The sequence below is a fragment of the Chiroxiphia lanceolata genome, chromosome 5, assembly GCF_009829145.1.
Source record: "Chiroxiphia lanceolata isolate bChiLan1 chromosome 5, bChiLan1.pri, whole genome shotgun sequence".
Taxonomy (NCBI): domain Eukaryota; kingdom Metazoa; phylum Chordata; class Aves; order Passeriformes; family Pipridae; genus Chiroxiphia; species Chiroxiphia lanceolata.
Window position 1 is genome coordinate 68,290,336 of NC_045641.1, and position 20,736 is coordinate 68,311,071.

Sequence of the window (20,736 nt, forward strand, 5' to 3'; positions counted from 1 at the left end):
GGAACACTCCCAGGTATGCCCAGGGAGACAGCTCCCAGACCCAAGGCTAGCAAGCTGACACACTGAACTGACAGATGGCTGCTCATCCAGGAAGTGAAAGGATGGATTTACCCAACACGGGTCTGTGGTAAAGCAGAATACTGATTGTAAGGCCTTAAAATGTGCCCTGCCCACTCAGCTATCCTTCCTCACATCTCGTACTTGTGCTCAGCAGGGATGCTGGTATCCTCCTCCAAAACATGGAGCTCCACCAGGGACAGGATACTGCTCCCACTGGAGTGCTGGTCTGGGATGCTATGGAAATTCCTGACTTCCTGAGTTGTTTGTTTTTCCATTGCAATGACCCACCAAGAGATGCACAGGGAGCTCCACGGTTTCCTGTGAGCAGGTCTGTTAACTCTTTGCCCACCAGCCTCTCCTCTGCCAGCAACAACAAAGGGAATGTTCCCACCCCCTGGCAGAAGAACAGAATGGAACATGCAATCCCCATCCTGCAGAGCTGTGTGAAGTCAGAATCACATAATCACAGAATGGTTTGGATTGGGAGGGACCTTGAAGATCACCTGGTTTCAACTCCCTGCCGTGGGCAGGGAAACCTTCCACTATCCCAGGTTGCTCAGAGCCCCATCCATCCTGGCCTTGGACACTTCCAGGGATGGGGCATCCACAGCTTCTATGGGTAATCTGTGCCAGGGCCTCACCATCCCCACATGGAAGAATTTCTTCCATATAGCTAAACTAAATTTCCCCTGTTTCAGTCTGAAACCACTCCCCCTTGTCCTGTCACTAGAATTCCTGAGGTAAAGTCCCTCCCCGGCTTCCCTTGAGGCCCCTTCAGATACTGGAAGGTGCTGTGAGGCCTCCACACAACCTTCTCGTCTCCAGGCTGAACATCCCCAACTTTCTCAGCCTGGCTTCATAGGGGAGGTGCTCCAATCCCCTTATCAACTTCATGGCCTCCTCTGGACTTGCTCCAACAGTTCCATGTCCTTATGTTGAGGACAACCTACAGGTGTCCACGTAGGGAGGGTCTCATGGGGGCAGAGTAGAGGGGGCAAATCACCTCCCTAAGTTATGTGGGACTAGCTCTCAATGACTCTTTGGGACAACAACAACCACAAAAGGCAACTCAAATACACCATGCAGAGCTACTTTCACTACCCCTAAGGCTACTGAGCTTCTCAGCTCCTCCAAGAGCAGCTCCCTGGTGTTTATTTTGGTAGGGGGAAGGAGTAATGAAACCAAGGTTTGCATGGCCCTGTTGTCACTGTTTCTCCAGGCTGTGATTTACCCTTCGTCAAACAGCCCAGGGCACCGATTTATCAGAAATAACTGTTATCTTTAGAATGACACTGACAGGATGCTTTGTACAATCCTGTCTAAAGTCTGGAGCGCTGCTTTGGATTCCTACAAGGATATCCAACACCAATGTGTCTCAAACAACCAACGTGTTGGTTGCTTGCTTACCCAACAGCTGGGCTCTAAATTAAATGTTGTCTATTAATAACATATTTTTTGGTCTAATTCTTGATGAAATATACATTAAAAACATTCATTTTAGCACTAAAAGTCAAACTCTAGTGTAAATCTAGAGTAACTGATTTCAGCCTCCTGGTTTATGCTGCTATTTCCCAGCAAATAGACTGCACCCTTAAATTATCATTATAAACCAGTCAAAGTTCAGAAGAGCTCACTGCAGTTAAGCTGCATCAGGGTTTCATTATCACTCTCTCTTTTCATATGCTTGGAGCTTTGAAGCTGAAATTTTTCATAGAATCATGAATTATGATTCTATGAAAAATTTCATGCTTCACCTCGGACAGTGACATCTTTTGAAAAGCCAATAGGAAAGTCCTATCATCTGTTCCCATGCTAAGCAACCACACACTCCAAAACCAAAAAGGATCAGAAGGCCCCAGCACCATCTGGCTTGGGAAGGACTCTCCCCCAGCCTCCTGATGGTTCCTGTGCCACGAGGCACAGGGGGGCAAGAAGTTTTTGCTCTGTAGAACTGTAATTTCTGTGAGTTCCCCTGCTTTTCTACCATGTGATGCTCCTGAAGCCCAGGAACTCTCACTTCCCCCTCTTCCCTAACCTCCCCATTGAAAACAAAATCATTCACACAGTGACAAGGAATTAATTGTGTCACTGCAAGAACAGCTCTCAGGCATCAGAAATTAGGAAGTGAGAGAACTGAATCTGTTCATTCAACTTTAATTAAGTCCTAGTGTAAAATATATTACAATAGTCTTTAATCTTTATTAACACAGCCTTGGGCTAACTCTTACACAATCTAGCCAGTACATTTTTTTCCAACAATACATTTTACACATGAGGCTGGTATTACTACCTATTGCTAAGACTGCCCCTGAAACCATATTTTCAGTTGTTTCTTTCTCTGTCAAGTGTTAACATGTGGGATGAAAGTTTCCAGTCCTGGGCCCTTTTGCATTTTTCCAATGCAGAAGTCACGAAGGAAATTTCTACCAAAATATTTCTCCCAAATCCAAATAGCTGGCTAACGAAAAATACATTGTTTTGTCCAAGTTAAAAATTTTGGTCGTCTTTGGTTGGACTGAGACTTCAAAGCTTCCAGGGAGTTAAGGTCACAACAATGGAAACACCTTGAAAAAAAATGACAGCACCTCCAACTTCTGCAGAGACTTCTATTTCTTAGCAATTAAATTATCCAGAAGCTCCTTTTATCCCAAGTGTGCTCCGATTTGGGGACTGAAACTCTTCGCCATTGTCTGTGCTGCTAAGGGCTGACCCCAGGAGCAAAGAAAGTCTGTCTCTACCCAGTGCCAACAGATATTTGGAAAGGAGATGAGACCAGTAAAACATTCAGAGTTCTTTGTTATTTGGGAAGAGTGTCTTTTTGTTTTTTTCCGAAGGAACATAGTCTCAGTCGGAAAGATTTTCACCAGGATGACAAAAAGCAAATTTCTGACCAAAAAAATCTGCTAAATTTAAAAGGTGTAAAGAAATTTTCAATCCAAAAAAAGCCCATTTTGTTTTCTTCTAATCATTTAAGAACTACTGAGCTATTGTGGTAGGTATTTGCTTTCAAACTGAAACAATCTGGGTAAAAAAATTCAACACAGGAGATAAAAGTTTGTCCAATCTGCAAGATGCTGCAAAAGGGCCTTACACCCAATTCTCTCAGCCTTTCCACACAGCAGAGGTGCTCCATCCCTCTGATCATCTTGGTGGCTTCTTCTGGACTCGCTCCAAAAACGTCAGTGTCCTTCCTGTTAGAGCGAGTGCAGAGGAGGCACCAAGATGATCAGAGGGATGGAGCAGCTCTCCTAAGAGGAAAGGCTGAGAGAATTGGGATTGTTCAGCCTGGAGAAGAGAAGCTTTGGGGTGACCTAATTGTGGCTTTCCAGGACCTGAAGACAGCCCACAAGGAAGATGGAAAGAGACTTTTTCCAAGGGCCTGGAGTGACAGGAGAAGGGCGAATGGCTTCAAACTGACAGAGAGGAGGTTTAGATTGGATATTAGGAAGAAATTCTTCCCTGAGAGGGTGGGGAGGCCCTGGCACAGGTTGCCCAGAGAAGCTGTGGCTGCCCCATCCCTGGAAGGGTTCCAGGCCAGGTTGGATGGGGTTCTGAGCAACCTGGGCTAGTGGAAGGTGTCCCTTGCCCATGGCAGGGAGTTGGAACTGGATGATCTTTAAGGTCCCTTCCAACACAGGCCATTCCATGATTCTATGATTTGCACTCTAAGCATTCAGAATTAGAAATATCCCTATTTTTGTGCAAATCCGGTTCCAATCAAAAGACATGGGAAGCCACAGAACTGCACTTGAAAATTAGGATCATATCAAAAATCCGATCGTAAGAAAAAAAGACTTATCCTTTTTCGGTAAACTAGACTACTTATTCATTTCCTTCAAGCCAACTATTTTTAGATGATACCTCAACGAAGGCCAGAAGAGCAGTTTTCAAGGCTGCAAACACAGGACCAACACCACCACAAGACCTCCTGGTTTACTTTATACCCCCAGGGAATGCTGCCTGCCTGCTCGCCCCATCGCTCAGGGTACCCAAGAGGGCTTTAGTGCTGGACCACCAGCCAGGGCAGGAAGAACAGCCCCTCCCCACCAAGCTGCTGAACCAGTAAGGGTGAATAAAAATTGATCCCTGGAGTCCACGGAACTTTAGAGATTCAAAAGCTGGTTCCATGTCTGCAAGTCAGTTCGGAAGCATCACTCTGCCTTGCTCCACTGAGCTTTCAGGATCAGGACAGGTTTCATGGTCTGGTGCTCCACTGTGCCCTGAAAAGTGAAAGGAGGAAAGGAATGTGGGACACTCACCACATCTGTGTTTGTGATCTTGGCCAGGAGGTCCGTGAGGCTGTCCCCATCATCGAGCTGAAGGCCACAGATGGCTGCTCCCACACTTCCAGTTGCTATCATTGATGGTGGGTACATGGCAAAGTTAAAATCTGCAAGAACAGATCTGGGAATTAGTCCAAGCCCAGACCAAGAAAAGCTGCAAAACATCAGAGGCAAGCAACATAAAAAAAACCACACCCAGGAATAAAACCCGGGGAAGGAGAAGAAAGGGAAAAGTGCCACTCTTTTTGGTCCCGTGGAGCTCATTAGTCACACTGCTCATCACAAGCAGTCAAAGGAGGGGGAACAGACCTGCAAATTAAAATGGAAATGCAGTTCAGTCTTTTATTCTCACTGATGCATAAAGTAAACCTGGACAATTTTTAATAGTCTTTCCTTAGTTTTAAAGAAAAGGAAAGAGAAGAAGGAGGCTTTCTGTAATTTATGTCAGAAATTTGGGTCTTGGTCACATTAGACCTCTCTGTATAACTGGAAAACTAACTGGAATAAGGTATCACAAAGGACCAAAATGAGATTTTTAATCACGTCAATTTTTAAAGACTTAATTAATTCGAGCATTTAAAGACCTGCCCGGGAAAGAGATTTTAATTAACAGTTCATCTTTACTACCTTAGCAATTAGGAAGTGAGAACACTTAAAGCCCATAGCTACGTAATCAAAGGAAAAAGAAAAAGATCCCACTTGTCATTACTACTATTTCTTAATAAACAAGTTGAAAATACATTTCAGAACTTCCTCTCACCCATCTGTGAAATCAGAAGAGAAAATGAGATAAAATCCTGTGGTCTTTATATAACAATTTTATGGTTTAGGATGCTGCCATAGGACCTGGTTTATCAGCATGCCTTACTAAAGACCATTTTCAGATCTTCTACATCACTGACATATTCCTAATATTAAATTTGATTTTCAAGTTCTTTGGCTCAACAATAACTCATTAACAAACCTTCCTCTACTAGTTTTCAGCTGGGAAGACTGGAGGCGAACGCAGAGTAAAGCAAAGCAATACCTAATATGAAATAAACCACCAGCAATCCATCCAGTCTATAGAAACAGACTGTTCCAGAAAACTGCCCAACTGCAGATCCCAAATCTTCTCTGTGCATCCAGCACAAATTCTGTAATCCTGTTGATGCCTCAGTAACCACTCAAGTTTTAGACACATGGAGAGTTGTTCTCGGCCTCGTAGACTCAGAGCTGGCAGATACTTCAAGAGCTGTGGAGACAGCATGTTCTTCTCCAGGCTGGAATATGTCCCTGAGATTGAAGTATTCCAGTAAGAATGGGACTTGGGTCATAACATTCATTCAGATGGACTGGAACAGGATGGAGAAGTTAGAAGTATGGAGAGACAAGGAGGAGTTGAAACCCTGACATGAATTTATCTGTCTCACAAAGTCACCAGGAGGTGACCACCTGCAAGCCCACCACCACATGTGGCTTCCTACCAGGGGAGCTCAGCAAACATCACACTCTGACAAACACTTCAAAAGCAAGAAATTCCCACTGACTGAAGCAAGGAATATAGACTGCCATTATTCTAAAAATAATAATTATGCACTATTATCATAGTAAGAACTCACTGTACCCATCAAAGCTGATTCTTGGAAATGAAATTATATTGACCCCGCCGATGAGAGTCAACGGGAGAGCCTTGACTCCTCAGTGCAGGACACAGCCCTGAGGATGCTGATCTCAGCAAGGTAACGGGAATTGCAATTCCATGATTGCACTTTCCCCCAGCCACTCATGGTGTCCCTCGGGGCTCAGTGTTGGAGCCATTTCTCTTTGATATCTTTACCAATGACTTGGACAAGGGGATTGAGTGCTCAGTAAGTTTGTGGATCACACCAAGTCAGGTGGGAATGCTGATCTGCTGGAGGGCAGGAAGGCTCTGCAGAGGGATCTGGACAGGCTGGGGCTCAGACCAACGGCATGAGGTTCAACAAGACCCAGTGCTGGGTCCTGCCCTTGGGTCACAACAACCCCCTGCAGCTCCAGGCTGGGGCAGAGGGTCTGGAAAGTGCCCGTCGGGAAAGGCCCTGGGGGTGCTGGTGACAGCGGCTGGACATGAGCCCAGGTGTGCCCAGGGGGGCAAGAGGCCAATGGTACCTGGCTTGGATCAGCAATAGTGTGGCAGCAGGACCAGGGCAGGGATTGTCCCCCTGTACTGGGCACTGGTGAGGCCACACCTCAAATCCTGTGTCCAGTTCTGGGCCCCTCACTGCAAGGACACTGAAGGGCTGGAGTGTGTCCAAGGAAGGGCAACAGATCTGGGGAAAGCTCGGGAGCACAAGTTTTATGAGGGGTGGCCAAAGGAGTTGAGGGTGTTTAGCCTGAAGAAAAGGAGGCTCAGGGAAGACCTTATTCCTCTCTACAACTACCCGAAAGGAAGCTGAAGCCAAGTGGGGGTTGGGCTCTTCTCCCACGGAACAAGGGACCGGACAAGAGGAAATGGCCTCCGGTTGCACCAAGAGAAGTTTGGATATTAGGAAAAATTCCTTCAGGATGGTCAGGCATAGGAACAGGCTCCCCAGGGAAGTGGTGGAGTCACAATCCTTGGAAGTCTTCAAAAATGTGTGGATGCGGCACTTGGGGATATGATTTAGTGGTGAACATGGGGGTGCTGGGTTAGTGGTTGGACTCAATGATCTGAGAGGTCTTTTCCAACCTTAATGATTCTGTGATCAAAACTGTTTTCACATTTACCTCATGTGGATTTATACAAACCAGTATACACCAGTTTACGGAAGTCCAACAAGAAGAGCAGGAATGGTTCAAGGACTCTGATAACAATAACAAGAGGTTTTTATAAAGGCTGTAAGTGTTTATGTGCCTGAGTGAACTGTCCGGTGTCCTCCTGATCCACAGAGCAAATAACAAAAACCTGTAAAACTTAAGAATGGTCAAACATCTATGGAGCACACCTCGCATCCCCAAAATCCGCTCTGATCTACACCGAGTGGTTCCTCAGCAATCCCACTAATCTCTTCAGAAAAGGGATAAATTAAAACAGACTACATGTACATGAGTCTGTTTTCCTCTAGCACATGCTGTATTTCCTGGGGATTGCAAATCCCATGTGCTATTATTGGTGTGAACAAGGTCTCACTTGGCCAATGTGGCCCTAAGTTGGGAAGCAACTGCTGTGTTTGATTTTTGGGCTTTACCAAACTGTCTCTTAGTTATACAGGTAGCAATGGACTGTCCATGATTTACCCCTCTTTGTCTCGAGTTTCAGGAAAGTTGTAGAAAGATGATGAGAAACCTCTCAAACTCTGCCAGTGTTTTCACAGTCCCTACTGAAGCTATGATGTAGTGAGTGAGAACTAAAACCCACCCTGTGCCACCCCTCCTTTGAGCCAGCAGCAGGCAGAAATGGACTCACTCAGAGGCTGGGATGGACCCACACCCTCATTCATAGTCACCAAGGAGCAGCTTCACCCAGATCTAAGCGGCTGGTGGGGAACCCCAAGCAGGAAGCTCCCATGTCCTGCACTCAGTGCTCACCACCAGGCTCAGCAGAGGACACAGGTCCAGCCTGCCCTCTGAACTTCCCCACCTCCTAAGGGCTTGCCCCAAGACCTCCACGTTATCCCGACAGTGGTGTTCTCGTGGCTGATTTTACATCTACTCCCAGAAACTGTCTTCCTAGGAAGCTGAATAAAGAGGCACAGTGTCCCTGCCAGCTAGCACTGCTGTAGGTCTGCTTCCACGTGGGGTCACATGCGAACATTTCTATGCCCAATAACCTTGTTAGTTCCCTTAATGTCATTCATAATGCAAATGAGACAGCGAGCAAATGGCCAGAGGCCCAGAGTGACTAAAGCTCAGCATCCAGAAAGTCTTACATCGCCTCTAGCTCTAAACTAACTTCTCTCCATAACAAGCACCATAAACTTGGCTATCAAAGCTACACATGCCCAGTCTTTGTTGTACAACAGGCAGCGATTTGTATCACTGGCTTCTATTTTTAGCATATTAATTAACTACTGCAACTGGTGAGGCAAGTGTCTCCAACTGGAGAGTGTGGCACCATTGTCTGGAGTCATCACCTCATCTTGAGCTATTGAAAATCATGGCAGTGACCCTCCTGCTGATATGAATTTAACCTGACATGCCCACAAAGGAATGGGGGGTGGTGCACCAATTTTGTGCACATGGTTCTCCACATCACCCTGGACCCTATTAGTGTGGAAAGAGCTCACTGAAAGAAAAGGAGCCACATTGTGCTGGGCCACCTAGAGGGTTGAATAGAAAAGGCTGAGGAAAAGAGCAGGCAGCAGAATAAAGGCCATAATTAACATATTTCCATATTCAAGCAAAGCAATAACTACGTGAAGTGTTTGTCAAGGTGCAGTGAAAGCATAAATATTAAGTACCGTATCTGAGGGGATGCAGAACCGCCCTCAGAGTCTCTTAGATTCCACTGAGAAATTCAAAACAAGCTTTTTACATGCTATTTTCAATTACAAACCTCTATCTCCGCTTCCCCCATGGCAACAAGCCAAGGCCCTCCATCCTTACTCGGTTTTCACCCAGGTAAAACTCTCCCTCCCAGAACTAAGTAAAAAATTTGCCCTGAGATTTTAAAAAAAAAATTTAAAAAAAAAAAAAAGGTGGAGACAGAGGACCTAAACATGCAAAGCTGAAACTTCAAATGACTTCAGATTCTTGTTGTGGATGATGAACTCTGAACTACAGATGAAATTTTATCCAAAGCACTTCTTCCTGAACACCTGAAGCAAGGCTGTGGGCTAAATCCTTCTTTCAGATCTTGGTTATTGGGCATCCAGAGCCTGCATCAAAGGCATGGCTCCGATTCTAACTTTGCTGTGATTTATAGGTTTATAGGTTGGACTCGATGGTCTCAGAGGTCTTTTCCAACCTAACTGATTCTGTGATTATGCCATTCCATGGGAAAGTACAAAAGAGTCTTGTTATAAGTTAGAGGAGTGTTGTCACAACGCGTAGTGTACAAGAATCTGAGCACACGAACACTTCAAGGGAAGACACTGCGTTTTTAGAAGGCAGGACTTGCTTTACTTTCTATTCCCAGCCAATAAACACAAGACACCATCCCATTCCCATTTCAGTATCACGTGTTTCCTAAAGGACCTTAAAAATAAGTGACCAAATATCCAGGCTGAATGCTCTTGGTGTGTCAAAGCCAGGTGGGGAACTCTTCTTACAATGACCCCGGTTGCTGCTCTGGCTGCTGGTCTTTTTTTGAGCAGCTGGTTTTCATCTCTGTAGTTTGATAGAGGTTTATTTTCGGAGTTGCAACTACAGAATTGGAAACTGCTGTCTTAAGGAAGGTAAGGGAAAAAAAGACAGAAAAAAAGGGTACGTTACCTCCATCAGGAGAACAAGTATTTATATACTTGAGTTTTTAAAACAATCTAAAGATAATGGTCACAACCAGCCTCAAACTTCCCCCAACCAATGACTGTACTATGAAGACAAGCATGGATCTACATTTAACCATCTAAGCTTATAAGGAAAGGTATAAGGGAAACAATGGTAGTAGTGAATTTAATTCTTGCCTGTTTTGATCCAAATGCATTTCCAGCATTCCAGCCTATGTAATATGTGCAGTCACCACAATATGCTCAGTAGCTGATTGTAAATACTACTTCTGAACAACTCTTTGCACTGGTTATTATTTTCCCTTGTTCTACACCTTCCTTAGGAAAGCCCAACCAAGGATCAGGATGATGTTAGTGCTCAAAGCACCCAAAGGTCAGACCTGCAGCTGGTAGGAAAGAGGGTAACTTATCTGGCAGCTCTGAAATAATGCCAGCTTGTCTCAGCACAGGCTCTCTTGCTTCATTTCCTTCTACCTCATCTTCCCAGACTTGACTGGTCATGAAACATTCCCCAGGCCCTGATTACCTGTTGATGGCAATTCCTTGATTCTTGTGGCTCCATTTGTCTGGAAGGCTCAATATACTGATAGGAGCTGCCCCTCCCTGGAACAAGCAAGAGCCTTCTTTTGTATAGCAATAAATTCATCTGGATCATTCTTCCCTCTGCCATGCAAGAAGTATTTGTGCAAACACTGCCCCTTTGCAACATGCATTTCATTTTCAAAGAGATTAATTCACACAATGAAGCCTCTGCAGACTTCTTTCTTTCCCTCTGCAAAGAACACGTCCCAGATAAAACTCGTATCACGCTTTCAGGGACAGAGCGTGGTAGCTTACACTGGATGAGAAGGTGATGCACAGAAGGCTTGCCCAGCAGGAATCCTGAGGACCAAACATGCCTCTTTGTGTTACAAAGTATTCTGTGGGGTTACACTCCAGATCACTGCTAGGGTTGTGGGCCTCATCTTGCAGTCTTTGCTCAGACAACACTCTCACTGACTTTCACAGAACTTCTGTGAAGGACACAGGATTTGGCCCAGAAGTTAAAGAAAAGGCTTCTCAGCTTTCAAGTGCAGATGATTAATGTCCCAGAGACAGTGGGCAGAGGTTTGGCACACTGTACAAAACTGACTTAAAGTTGAAATTTTCCTACTCTTTCTTAGACCCTTCACTGACACAGGCTCTGAAAGCCACTGGTCTGAGGTGCTGCACTGCAGCCATGATGAGAACATCCCACTTGCTGTAGGATTCAGAGAACAGACCATGCAAAGGGCTGGGTCCAGGGTTTTACACAAGTTGCCTTCTGTCCCCGCAAGTCTGCAAAGATTTTTCCTTCCAATTTTTGCACTCCACTCAACTAAAACCTTGCAAAGCTCCTCACTGAGATGAGTCTCTCCGTTACAGCTTGTGTTCAGAAACAGGCAGTTCTTCTTGAAAGTCTGACATGCACAGGCTGTCCTTCCCCAAAACACATCAGCCCCTTTCAGGCTCTCACACAGAAAGGGGTATACTGCACCAAACCAGTGGCATGTGCAGCCTCCAAGAAGAGAGTGGAACACCAGGAAGCAGCTGTGCATCTGTGACTCTGAACAGGATGAGAGAAGAAGAAATGAAGGGCACTCTGAAATCAAGGAAACAATGCATGGTTCTCTTTCCAGCAGTGGTGTGGCATGTTCCACACACACCCCTGTAACCACTGCCCTCTCCCACTCCTCCAGGAGTGACTCCCTGGGTTGGAGCACAGAACAGGCACACAGTCAACCCCTGAAAAAACATTTCCAAACTGTGGAGCGCTGTGTAAAGAGCCAGACAGGGAATGAAGGGTGCAAGCAATGGACAGATGGAGGTGTGGGCAAAGTGGAAAAGCAACATGATCCCAGCGAGCAAAAGGAGGACATCTCCATTGGGCTTAAACAGGATCCTCCCATCCTGAAGAATCACAGAATCACAGAATTGTTAGGGTTAGAATGGACCTCTGGAGATCATCCAGTCCAACTCCCTGTCAAGGCAGGGTCACCTGGAGCAGGTGACACAGGAATGTGTCCAGGTGGGGTTGGAATGTCTCCAAAGACTCCATTACCTCCCCAGGCAGCTGTTCCAGTGCTCTGACACCCTCAGTGTAAAGAAGTTCTTCCTCATGCTGAGGTGGAACTTGTTGTGTTTTAGTTCATGGCCATTGCTCATCTTGTCACTGGCAACTACTGAAGAGAGTCTGACACCATCCTCTTGGCATCCACCTTTGAGATATAAAATTCTATGGAATCATGAGCTCCCCTCCCAGTCTTCTCTTGTCTAAACTAAACAGGCTCAGCTCCTGCAGTCTCTCCTTGTAAGAAAGAAGCAGTAGGCATCACTTTTGCCAAGCCATATTGTAAGGACAAAGGTTCCAAATGCAGCCTCTTAATGCCTTTAAATTTCAGAAGCCTCCTGAGGGAGATTTTACCTTGCACAAGGAGCCACCAGTGGGAGGAGAAAACGAATGACAAGGTGACAGACCAGGCTATGCCTGAGCATAATGTCAATCTACACAGTCTTACTGTGCAGTGAGCGAGGCAGCTGGAAGAAAGTTGTCCTTATACACGGGCAATTCCCAGCCAAAAGATCAGCTTGCTCCCAATGACAGCTCCCTGTTTGCACAGCCATGGCGCTGGCAGCACCACCTGGGCTGGGGGGGGATGCTGCTTACACCCCCTTCTCATGGAGACCATTGCAAGTGCAGGGCAGCAGAAGGAGAAAACTTATTATTCAGGGAACAAGCTTCTGTCTTGCTCAGCAGCCATGTGTTCAGATGGGACCAAGGGCAAAGAGGGATACATTCCAGTTTCGGTCATGCTCATGTGAATCATTAATCACTGCAAGGACTGGGGAGAGGCTGTGGGTTTATATCCAGGCAGCTTGTTTCAGGAACTGGGTTCAAAATAAAGGCAGAGAAAGGGAAAGAATGCCAATATGACTGAAAGGAATACACAGAAGAACTGAGTTATCATCTCCTTTTGAGGGAGGTTCAAAGGGAAAGGAGAATAGAGATGAGTATCAAAGCGATCCTACACATCCAGCAGAACACCCAGTAACTGTTCATGGTTGCTTCCCTCTCTGTTTGCTGACACAAAGTGCTGCAGGACTGAGATCACAGCCAGCTCTGTACAGGCAGGGAACACTTGGGAATTTCGGGTATAACGTTTTTGCTGGGAGATTAAAATGGAGCAGGCAGTGAAGAAGAACTCAGGCTAGAGGAATAAAGTTCAAAATATGCCAGATTTTGCGTGATACACTAAAGAAAAAGTACTTAACAGCAGAGAAAGCTGTGCTGAGATGAATCAGGATTCACTGCTGTGCTCCAGACCAGAGCTGTGAGCCAGGCAGCAAGGTCAGGTCTGGGAACAGTAAAGAGTCAACCACACATGGAGGGAGCAAGGGAAGAGCCAGCCACATGTCAAAGGAGGTCATACTGCTGACAGAACGCAAATGGGGAAATGAAAAACCAGGCTTAACCCAAGCTGGTGGAGAGCAGCAGCTTTGAGGGAGAAAGAGAAAGAACAAACAGAACAGCTGGTGAGAGCTCTGTAACAAACAGGACAAGAAAAGGAAATGACAACTGGATCTGGAAGGAAGTCTTATGAGAAAGGGCTTTTCTTCAAAGAGTGGCAGTGAAAGGGAAATACATCAGTAACAACATTTCTACAATGGAAATGGGGGTAGGAGTTCGCTGGTAAACTGAGAATGTGGGAGTGAGGGCTTGGGTAAGACCTTCGCTTTCAAAATGGCAAAGGGTTGGGGGTCCTCCTCAAAACTAAATGCCAACACAGTGGTCTGTGGAAAATGGGATGAGAAGAAAAGAAAACTTACAGCCAGCACCACAGTGCCCTGACTTTTGGGAAGCTCTGTACACAGAATTATATCTTTCATTTGTAATCTCGATTTGCTGCCTCTTTAAACTCTACATAAAGGACTTCAGTTCATGCACTGGAGACATATAACATGAGAGGCAGATCACATGGGGGAAACACATGAGATAACTGCATGACTAGGCTTAAGGGATGGAAAATTTGGATCTCAGTGAAAGGACTACTAAAGCATGGAGCTAACTATCAGAGAATTCATGGAGTGGAAAGAAAACACAGACTTTGGAGACTCTTTCACGGCCCCCAGTCTTGCAATGGTTTGGTTTTATGGAGAACTTCATGGGCAAAGGATTATAGACTAGAATTCGAAAAGTTAAAGCATAATGAAATTCTAGGGCACTCAAGAAAATGTCCTCTTAGATAAAAAAATACAAACCAAAACACTATTGCAGGAAGTGAAAGCAACAAAGGAGAGGGAAGACTGGTCTGGTTTGGAAGACCACACGCAGATGTGTTGGAGGTTGATGGCTGATGGTGTTGTGAGGATCCAGAGAAATACCCATGGGAAAGGCAGTGTGAATGAATTAGAGTAAGGGGAGGAGGCAAAGAAAGAAGGTAAAGCTGATTGAACATATTAATGCCAAAGTATAAAGCTGATTAGTCTGAAATGGCTGATAAATTACCAAGAGTGATCCTGTAGAATTTGAGCAATATTTCTATCGAGCCCTGTGAGCTTTTGTGTGAAAAGGGATCATGGAGCAGAGGGAAAAGGAGGGAAAGCTTGAGCATCATGGTAACCAGAAAATCAATTACCCTAAGACAGCCCATATACAATTCTCTAAAACTGACCAACAGGGGTAGGAAAAACTGGCCTACATTTTAAAAGCAGTCACTACATATTAAATACCAAGAAGCAGCAGCAGACATTCAAACCCAAAAGCTGTACCCAAGTCTTCCTTTCCTCTGTGCAAACACACAAGCAGAACAGCTACTATCACAAAGGACTAGATATGTCAAACTACTGAATTCAAACACTGAGCCATACACTACTTGATAGTAACTCTGGAAAATACTGCACGCTGTCTATCTGTTCCAGGTCTGGCTTCCAAAAAATGGTCTTACCATTAACCCTTTGGATGAAAATTCTAAAATTCACTGGGGGGAAAAAAAGCCCACCAACAAAAATAACCAACCAAACAAAAACTGATCTGCACACAGGTATAAATTAAAAAGCCTCTTTTCCACAGGAGCAATTATCCTCATTTAAACCTTCAGAAACCATATTCAGCCATACGACACAAAGGCAGTGTAATGTTCCATATGAAACACATTTGTTTCACTGCTTTCTTGGGAGTGAAGTTAGAAAAAGAATCCAAATTTATTTTTTTTTTTAAAAAGTCATTACGTTCTGAATTGTCATTCCCTATGTTTCAGGGATGTGGTAGTACCACACACGTTAAGATACCATTTTTACCTTTTATCTGGACAGAGTCCAGTTAGTGAAAAATTTAAGAACACATTCATGCAATGCATTAGCCCAATATATTTTGGGCTAATGTACTATAACAGCTTCCAGTATTTTGGCTGTCCCACATCTGTCCTTACAAACAATTTTCAAAAAAATCAGTGAATGGGCAGAGAACAGTATGGTCTAACCCAGCCTTACAGACTTCGCTGCACAAGCACTGCAGGAGCAGGACTGCAATTGAACCGCAGCTCCCCACTGCAGGAATTCTGGTTTTACACCGTAAATGGGGGCCTGATTCACAACAGTCCCATGGGATTCAGAAGCTGCTCCCACATCGTGTATGGATGGAGGGGATGATGTACCACCAGTAACAAATCTGGTTTCAAACCCTTTCAACTTCACAGGAAGCACCCAAAGCCCCTCAGCCCTACCTGTTGCACAAAGGGCAATGAAGGTCTGCGCATGCTTCCGGATCAAAAGCAACTTGTCTTTAGGGAGAGGCACCTTCCTTAGGATGTGTTCGATGAAATCATGAGGGGTGACGGCTGCAAGGTTCCACTTCAACTTCCCTAGCACCACCAGCTCCCATTCCTGCAGCAGAAGGAAGGGAAGAGAAGAAAAGCCATAAGCAAAACTGAAAAAATAAACCAACTTATTTCTTCTTATTTCTCTTCACTTATTTCTCTGATTATAACTTTATCACTGCTAAATTGGTTTTGCTCAAACCTTTTTTTCCATATGCCTCTACTGCTTTGAAGTTGTTGACTTTATATTCTTTTTTTTCTTTAAACACCAAAAATGTCAAGCTCTACTGAAAATAATGAGATCTGGCAGCTCCTGCCAAGGTTTTACTTTTTTTTTTTTTGCATCCAGTGCTGAATGCCCACCCAGAAAGTTTAGCCTGCAATTAGATATTGCCAAGGTCACTGTGGTCCTTTCCTAGTAACTTCTTTTAAATGGCTATAGTCCTTTCTTTATAGCCATTTAAAGCCCTAGGGATAGCCATGCACAAAAATAACCTAGATATACATTCCTTTTTTTCAAAACTGGGAAGTTAGCTTGACGGCATTCCCTCCCAAAACTGTATTCAAAATGTCCTGCAGATAAATGTGATGGTGCTTAAACTACTTCAAGACAGGCTCTGCAGGAAGGAAATGCAAACAACACAGCCAAGAAGTAGCCTGCGTAAATTATCTGCCAGTAAATCATGCAGGATCCATTCCCACATTCTTCGCACACCCAAAACTCCCAGCAAAATCAAAGGAAAACTTGGGCGTGTATGTAACTACGGCCATTCCCCGTGATGGGATTCCATGTGGAAACGGTGCCCCATCACCAGATCCAGCCACAGGGTTCAAGCAGGGCTAGACCTAAACTAAAACTAAGTTTTGAACACCTTTCAGTGCCCCACAGAGTGAACAAAGCTCAGGTCTTCAACTCATTTGTTGCCTCATCCACCAGCTATTTGGTGTTCACTGAATTCCACGCACTGATTCCTGCGTCCCCGAGGATGCACGACCCTGACGGAGCCAGGTGTGGCAGGGGAGCCCCAGCTGAGCTCGTGGAGCTGGCAAGTTGAAAAAGCAGTCCTTTAATTTTGCAGCCGAGGAGACATCAACCAGCGTTACTGAGAAACCATAAACGTGGACCCCACGATGCCATTTCTGCAGCCTGAACAGGTGTCCACTTCACCTTCCCTACGGACATTCCTACTGGATTATGACAGAGCCCTCCACAGCCTGAAAAGTCTCACATCCACATATATGCAAAAGGCCACAAAAACCAGGTGGAGATTTTTTTTCCTTTCTCAAGAAAACCTGTAAAATGTTTGAACGTAATGGCAATGACGTAAACTAAAGACTGCTCTTCCCAATATTTCTGATGTGACATGGAACAGTAAATCTAGAGGAGTGAATACAGGGAAGCAATTAAAACACATGCCTAAATCCACGTGTAGGGACATCATTCTGCATCTTCTCCTATGGGCACCACAGCACCTCCTCTGCCAGTCCATACTACCAAGGGGAGGATGCATGTCCATGAGTTTGCAGCCTTTGCAGGGCAAGCCTCTTTACTCTGAGGAAGCATGAGCTCCCAGCCCCTCCCCAGGGGGAATTCCCAGTGATTCAGAGGAGAAATTCTCCTGGGATTCAGATGGCCATGTGAATCTCTTTAAATTCTCAGTGATTCATAGGAGAAATTCTCCTGGGATTCAGATGGATGGCTACTTGCATCTCTATGACAGAGCATCCATGTCACCAAGGGGCTCTTGTGCATGCCCAGCGCCACCAGGTAAATGTTAGTTATACCCTTCAAAAATTATTAGCTATTCCCTTCAATAATTTTCAGTTTGTTTCTGCTTTCTCTGTGTCTGGGCTGAGCCCTCCATGGAGAATTATCAGGCACAGGATGGTTTAACCGACACAGGATGGGTCAAGCTGGGAGGGACCACAGTGGGACATCTGGTCCCATCTCCCTGCTCCAGCAGGGTCATCCCAGAGCACATGGCACAGGACTGTGTCCAGACAGCTCTGGAATATCCCCAGTGAGGGAGATTCTACACCCTCTCTGGGCAATCTGTTCCAGTGCTCGGTCACTGGACAGAAAAGAAGTTCTCGCTCATGTTCAGCTGTAACTTTCCCAGGCATCAGTTCCTGCCCGTGGCCTCTTGTCCCATTGCTGGGCACCCCCGAGCCGAGGCCGGTCCGGCCGCTCTGAAGATGACATTTATACACACACATATATCACCGGCCTCGGCGACGGCCCGCGGGCAACACCCACCGCGAGGGGCACCGGAGCCACCCCTTCCCACGTCCCCACCGAGGCGGATCCCCCCGAATTCCTCAGGGAGCCGCCCCCGCCCGCTCCCGGCACGGCCGCGTTGCTGCCGCCAGGTGGCGCCGCCGCGCCGCCCGCCCCGCGCACGTGCGCCCGGCGAGGTGTCCCCGCGGGACGGGACAGAGGGACACCCCCGGGACACCCCCGGGACACCCCCGGGACACACGGACATCGGGACGCGGACACATCCTCCCGGCAAACACAGCACCCCACGGCAACCCCAGGGTTTCCCGCATGAGGCGGGAAGTAGGTCTGAGCGCCGCATGGCACGGCCAGGCAGCTTCAGAGGACGGAGATGTCCCCGTCTGCGTGTGTCCCTGCCACTCTGGTTGACCCCCCGAAGTGTTGTAGCGCTTTCTGGCCATTCAGAAACCTGGGGAAAGTGTGTTTTTGTTTTTTTTTTTTTTAAAGAAAAAAAAGGGAGGAGATGGGTGGCAAAGCGATGGGTGCCAGCGAAGGGCAGGGAAGCGATGCTGGCACTGCCAAAGAGAAGGGGATAAGGGGGCTGCTTACCAGCAGCTCTTGGGGTTTGATGGAATTGTCCGTGTATATGCACAGCTTCTCGGCTGTGAGGGGGATTGTCTCTTTCAGCTTGGAGGCCAGGAACATGCACACTGCCCCCAGCAGCTGCAGATGGCACTTCCGAGTGGGCACCACAGCTAAGAATCTGTCCAAGTAATTCATGGCCAGAGGGAAAACTTCTTCTTCGCACTTCTGCTCTTCGCAGACCTGCAGGCGAGGAGCGTGGGGAGGGATGGATGGGGTCGGAGGGGGGGCACATAGAAGGGATGGGAAGAGAGAAAGAGACAAGAAGGAAAAAATAAATAAATGAATGAACCCAAGAAACAAACCCACTGCCTCCCTTGCTTTGGCTCCTGCTATTTTTGTTTCCCGGGGAGCTAAATTTTGGGGGAGGGGGAGATCTCCGGAGACGCTGGGAAGGCTGTCAATCGGCTTTCACATTCCTTTAGTTCATTCAGTAAGAAATGAATTCAAGACACTGTGTGGGAGAGCCGAAAAGCCCCATCCAGCAGCAAGCGAGCAGCCTCCGACTTTTTTTTTTTTTTTTTTTTTTGCGACCCAATTTTTTCCTTTTTTTATTTCGTCATATTTTCAAAAAATCGATAAAAAATATCAAAACATCCCCAAGGGTCCCGGTTTTGGGGCCAGCGGCATCCCGGAACGTTCCCCTATCGTTTCCGACAATTGCAAAAATTTCCCCGCGGGGTGTCCGCCAGCCCTGCGCCCCCGATCCCGCGGTGGGGGGGAAAGGACGGGAGAGACGCAGCGAGGGCGAGGTGGGGTGGGGAGAGCCCGAGCCGCCTGGATCCTTTTAGCACAGGGAGCGAGGGGCGAAATTCTTTCAAAAATTCACCAAAAATCGGCGCCGCGGAGAAAAACTACAAATCTCACACGAAAACCAAGCGGGGAGTCTGGTCTTTACGACCCGGGGGGTCTGGACAGGGAAAGGTGCCCCCCGAAGGAGATGCGAAGGGGCAAAGGATGGGTGGCGGGGCTGCGGGGCTCTGGGCCCGCGGCAGCACCGCCCGGGGCATCGGGGCGAACGGGGGGCTCGGCGCCCGCCCGACGGGACCCCGACTGCCCGGGGGTCCCGCTCCGCGGGGCCGGGGAGGCATTCCCGATCCCCTGGAAAAGGAAAAGGGGGGAAGCCGGGCTCGGCGCCGGCGAGCAGAGCCCGCATGCAGCGCAACATGGCGAGGAACAGGCACGTCCTACCCAGTGCATACGTGGGCATGGAACCCTCGCCGGGCAAAACGCGGGGGGACCCCCCGACCCTCGCCCTGCCCCGGGCGCAACTCGCTTTTCCCAGGAATGCCTCGAACTCAAGCGCTCCCGGAGGCGGCTTTGCTTTTTAACTGCAAATGACTTTTCCAACTCGCCCACTACCACCACCACCCCCATCCCCAGCACGCCGCGTTTCCTCCCCTCTCCTGCACCCGCTCCACGGAGCCCCCCGGAAGGGGCGACTTCCCCCGCAGGCTGCTGGTGCCCCCGCGCCCCTTCCCGCACCGGGGGAGCTCAGGAAGCGGGGGAGAAGGAACAAGAAGGAACCCCCACGGCGACCGCAGGGGCGAGGGGGCTGCAGGGGGAGAGGGGACGGGGCCGCTCTGCCTCCCCCCCGCTCCCAGGGTGTACAAACCTCCAGCATCCAAGTGGCCACCATCCTCCTCATGAAGGGCTGGATGTCCTTCTGGACGCACTTGAAGTAGGAGCACTGGGGCAGATACCTCTCCTCTATGGTTAGTAAGTTGTGCAAAACGCGGTCATCGTAGAGCAAGTTCGGGTCGGGCAGAGCTCTCCTCATGGGGTCCACCTCGCAGCACAGCAGCTCCATGTTTCCAAAGAGATCTCCCTCTTTCTCTGATGGGAAAGGTTTTTTTTCTTTTTTTTTTTTCTTTTTTTTTTTTATTTTTTTTTTTATTTTTTGGTGGGGGGGGGAAGGGGTGGGGAAAGGAGAAGGGTAAAGGAGGAGGGGTAGGTGGGTGGGAGGAAGACAGGGTAGGTGGGTGGGAGGAGACAGGGCTTTCCAGCTCGCTCCTGCCTCACTTGAAAGTTCTCTCTCCCTCTCTCTTGATTTCTAGCCTAAAGTTGAAGCGAAGTGACGCAACTCGTCAGGGCAGGCAGTTCTCTCTCTCTTGTTATTATGGAGAACAGCAGCTGGTCAGACGTAACATCAAACGCTTTTTTTTCCCCTCCCTCTCAATAAGCTAACAAGGAACCAAGAGGCCCTCGTATAGGGACACACACACGAATGACAGCTTCTCTCTTTCTTCCTTCTAGCAACCAAATTAATTGCGCTCCACACTTTTCCTTCTGCGGGAGCCCGTCCCAATCTA

The 20,736-nt window shown here is 47.2% G+C and overlaps 1 protein-coding gene across 1 annotated transcript in view; it reads right to left on the reverse strand.

The window, feature by feature from the left end:
- CCND2 (cyclin D2) overlaps nt 1–20,473 on the reverse strand; it is a 32,676-nt gene extending 12,203 nt beyond the window's left edge. The window contains exons 1-4 of the mRNA XM_032687438.1: nt 20,040–20,473; nt 18,392–18,607; nt 15,472–15,631; nt 4,320–4,450 (exon numbers count right to left, since the gene is read on the reverse strand). Of these exons, the coding sequence (XP_032543329.1) occupies nt 4,320–4,450; nt 15,472–15,631; nt 18,392–18,607; nt 20,040–20,234 (702 nt within the window). The 5' untranslated portion in view covers nt 20,235–20,473. The remainder of the gene's footprint in view (nt 1–4,319; nt 4,451–15,471; nt 15,632–18,391; nt 18,608–20,039) is intronic.
- Nucleotides 20,474–20,736: the final 263 nt, after the last annotated feature.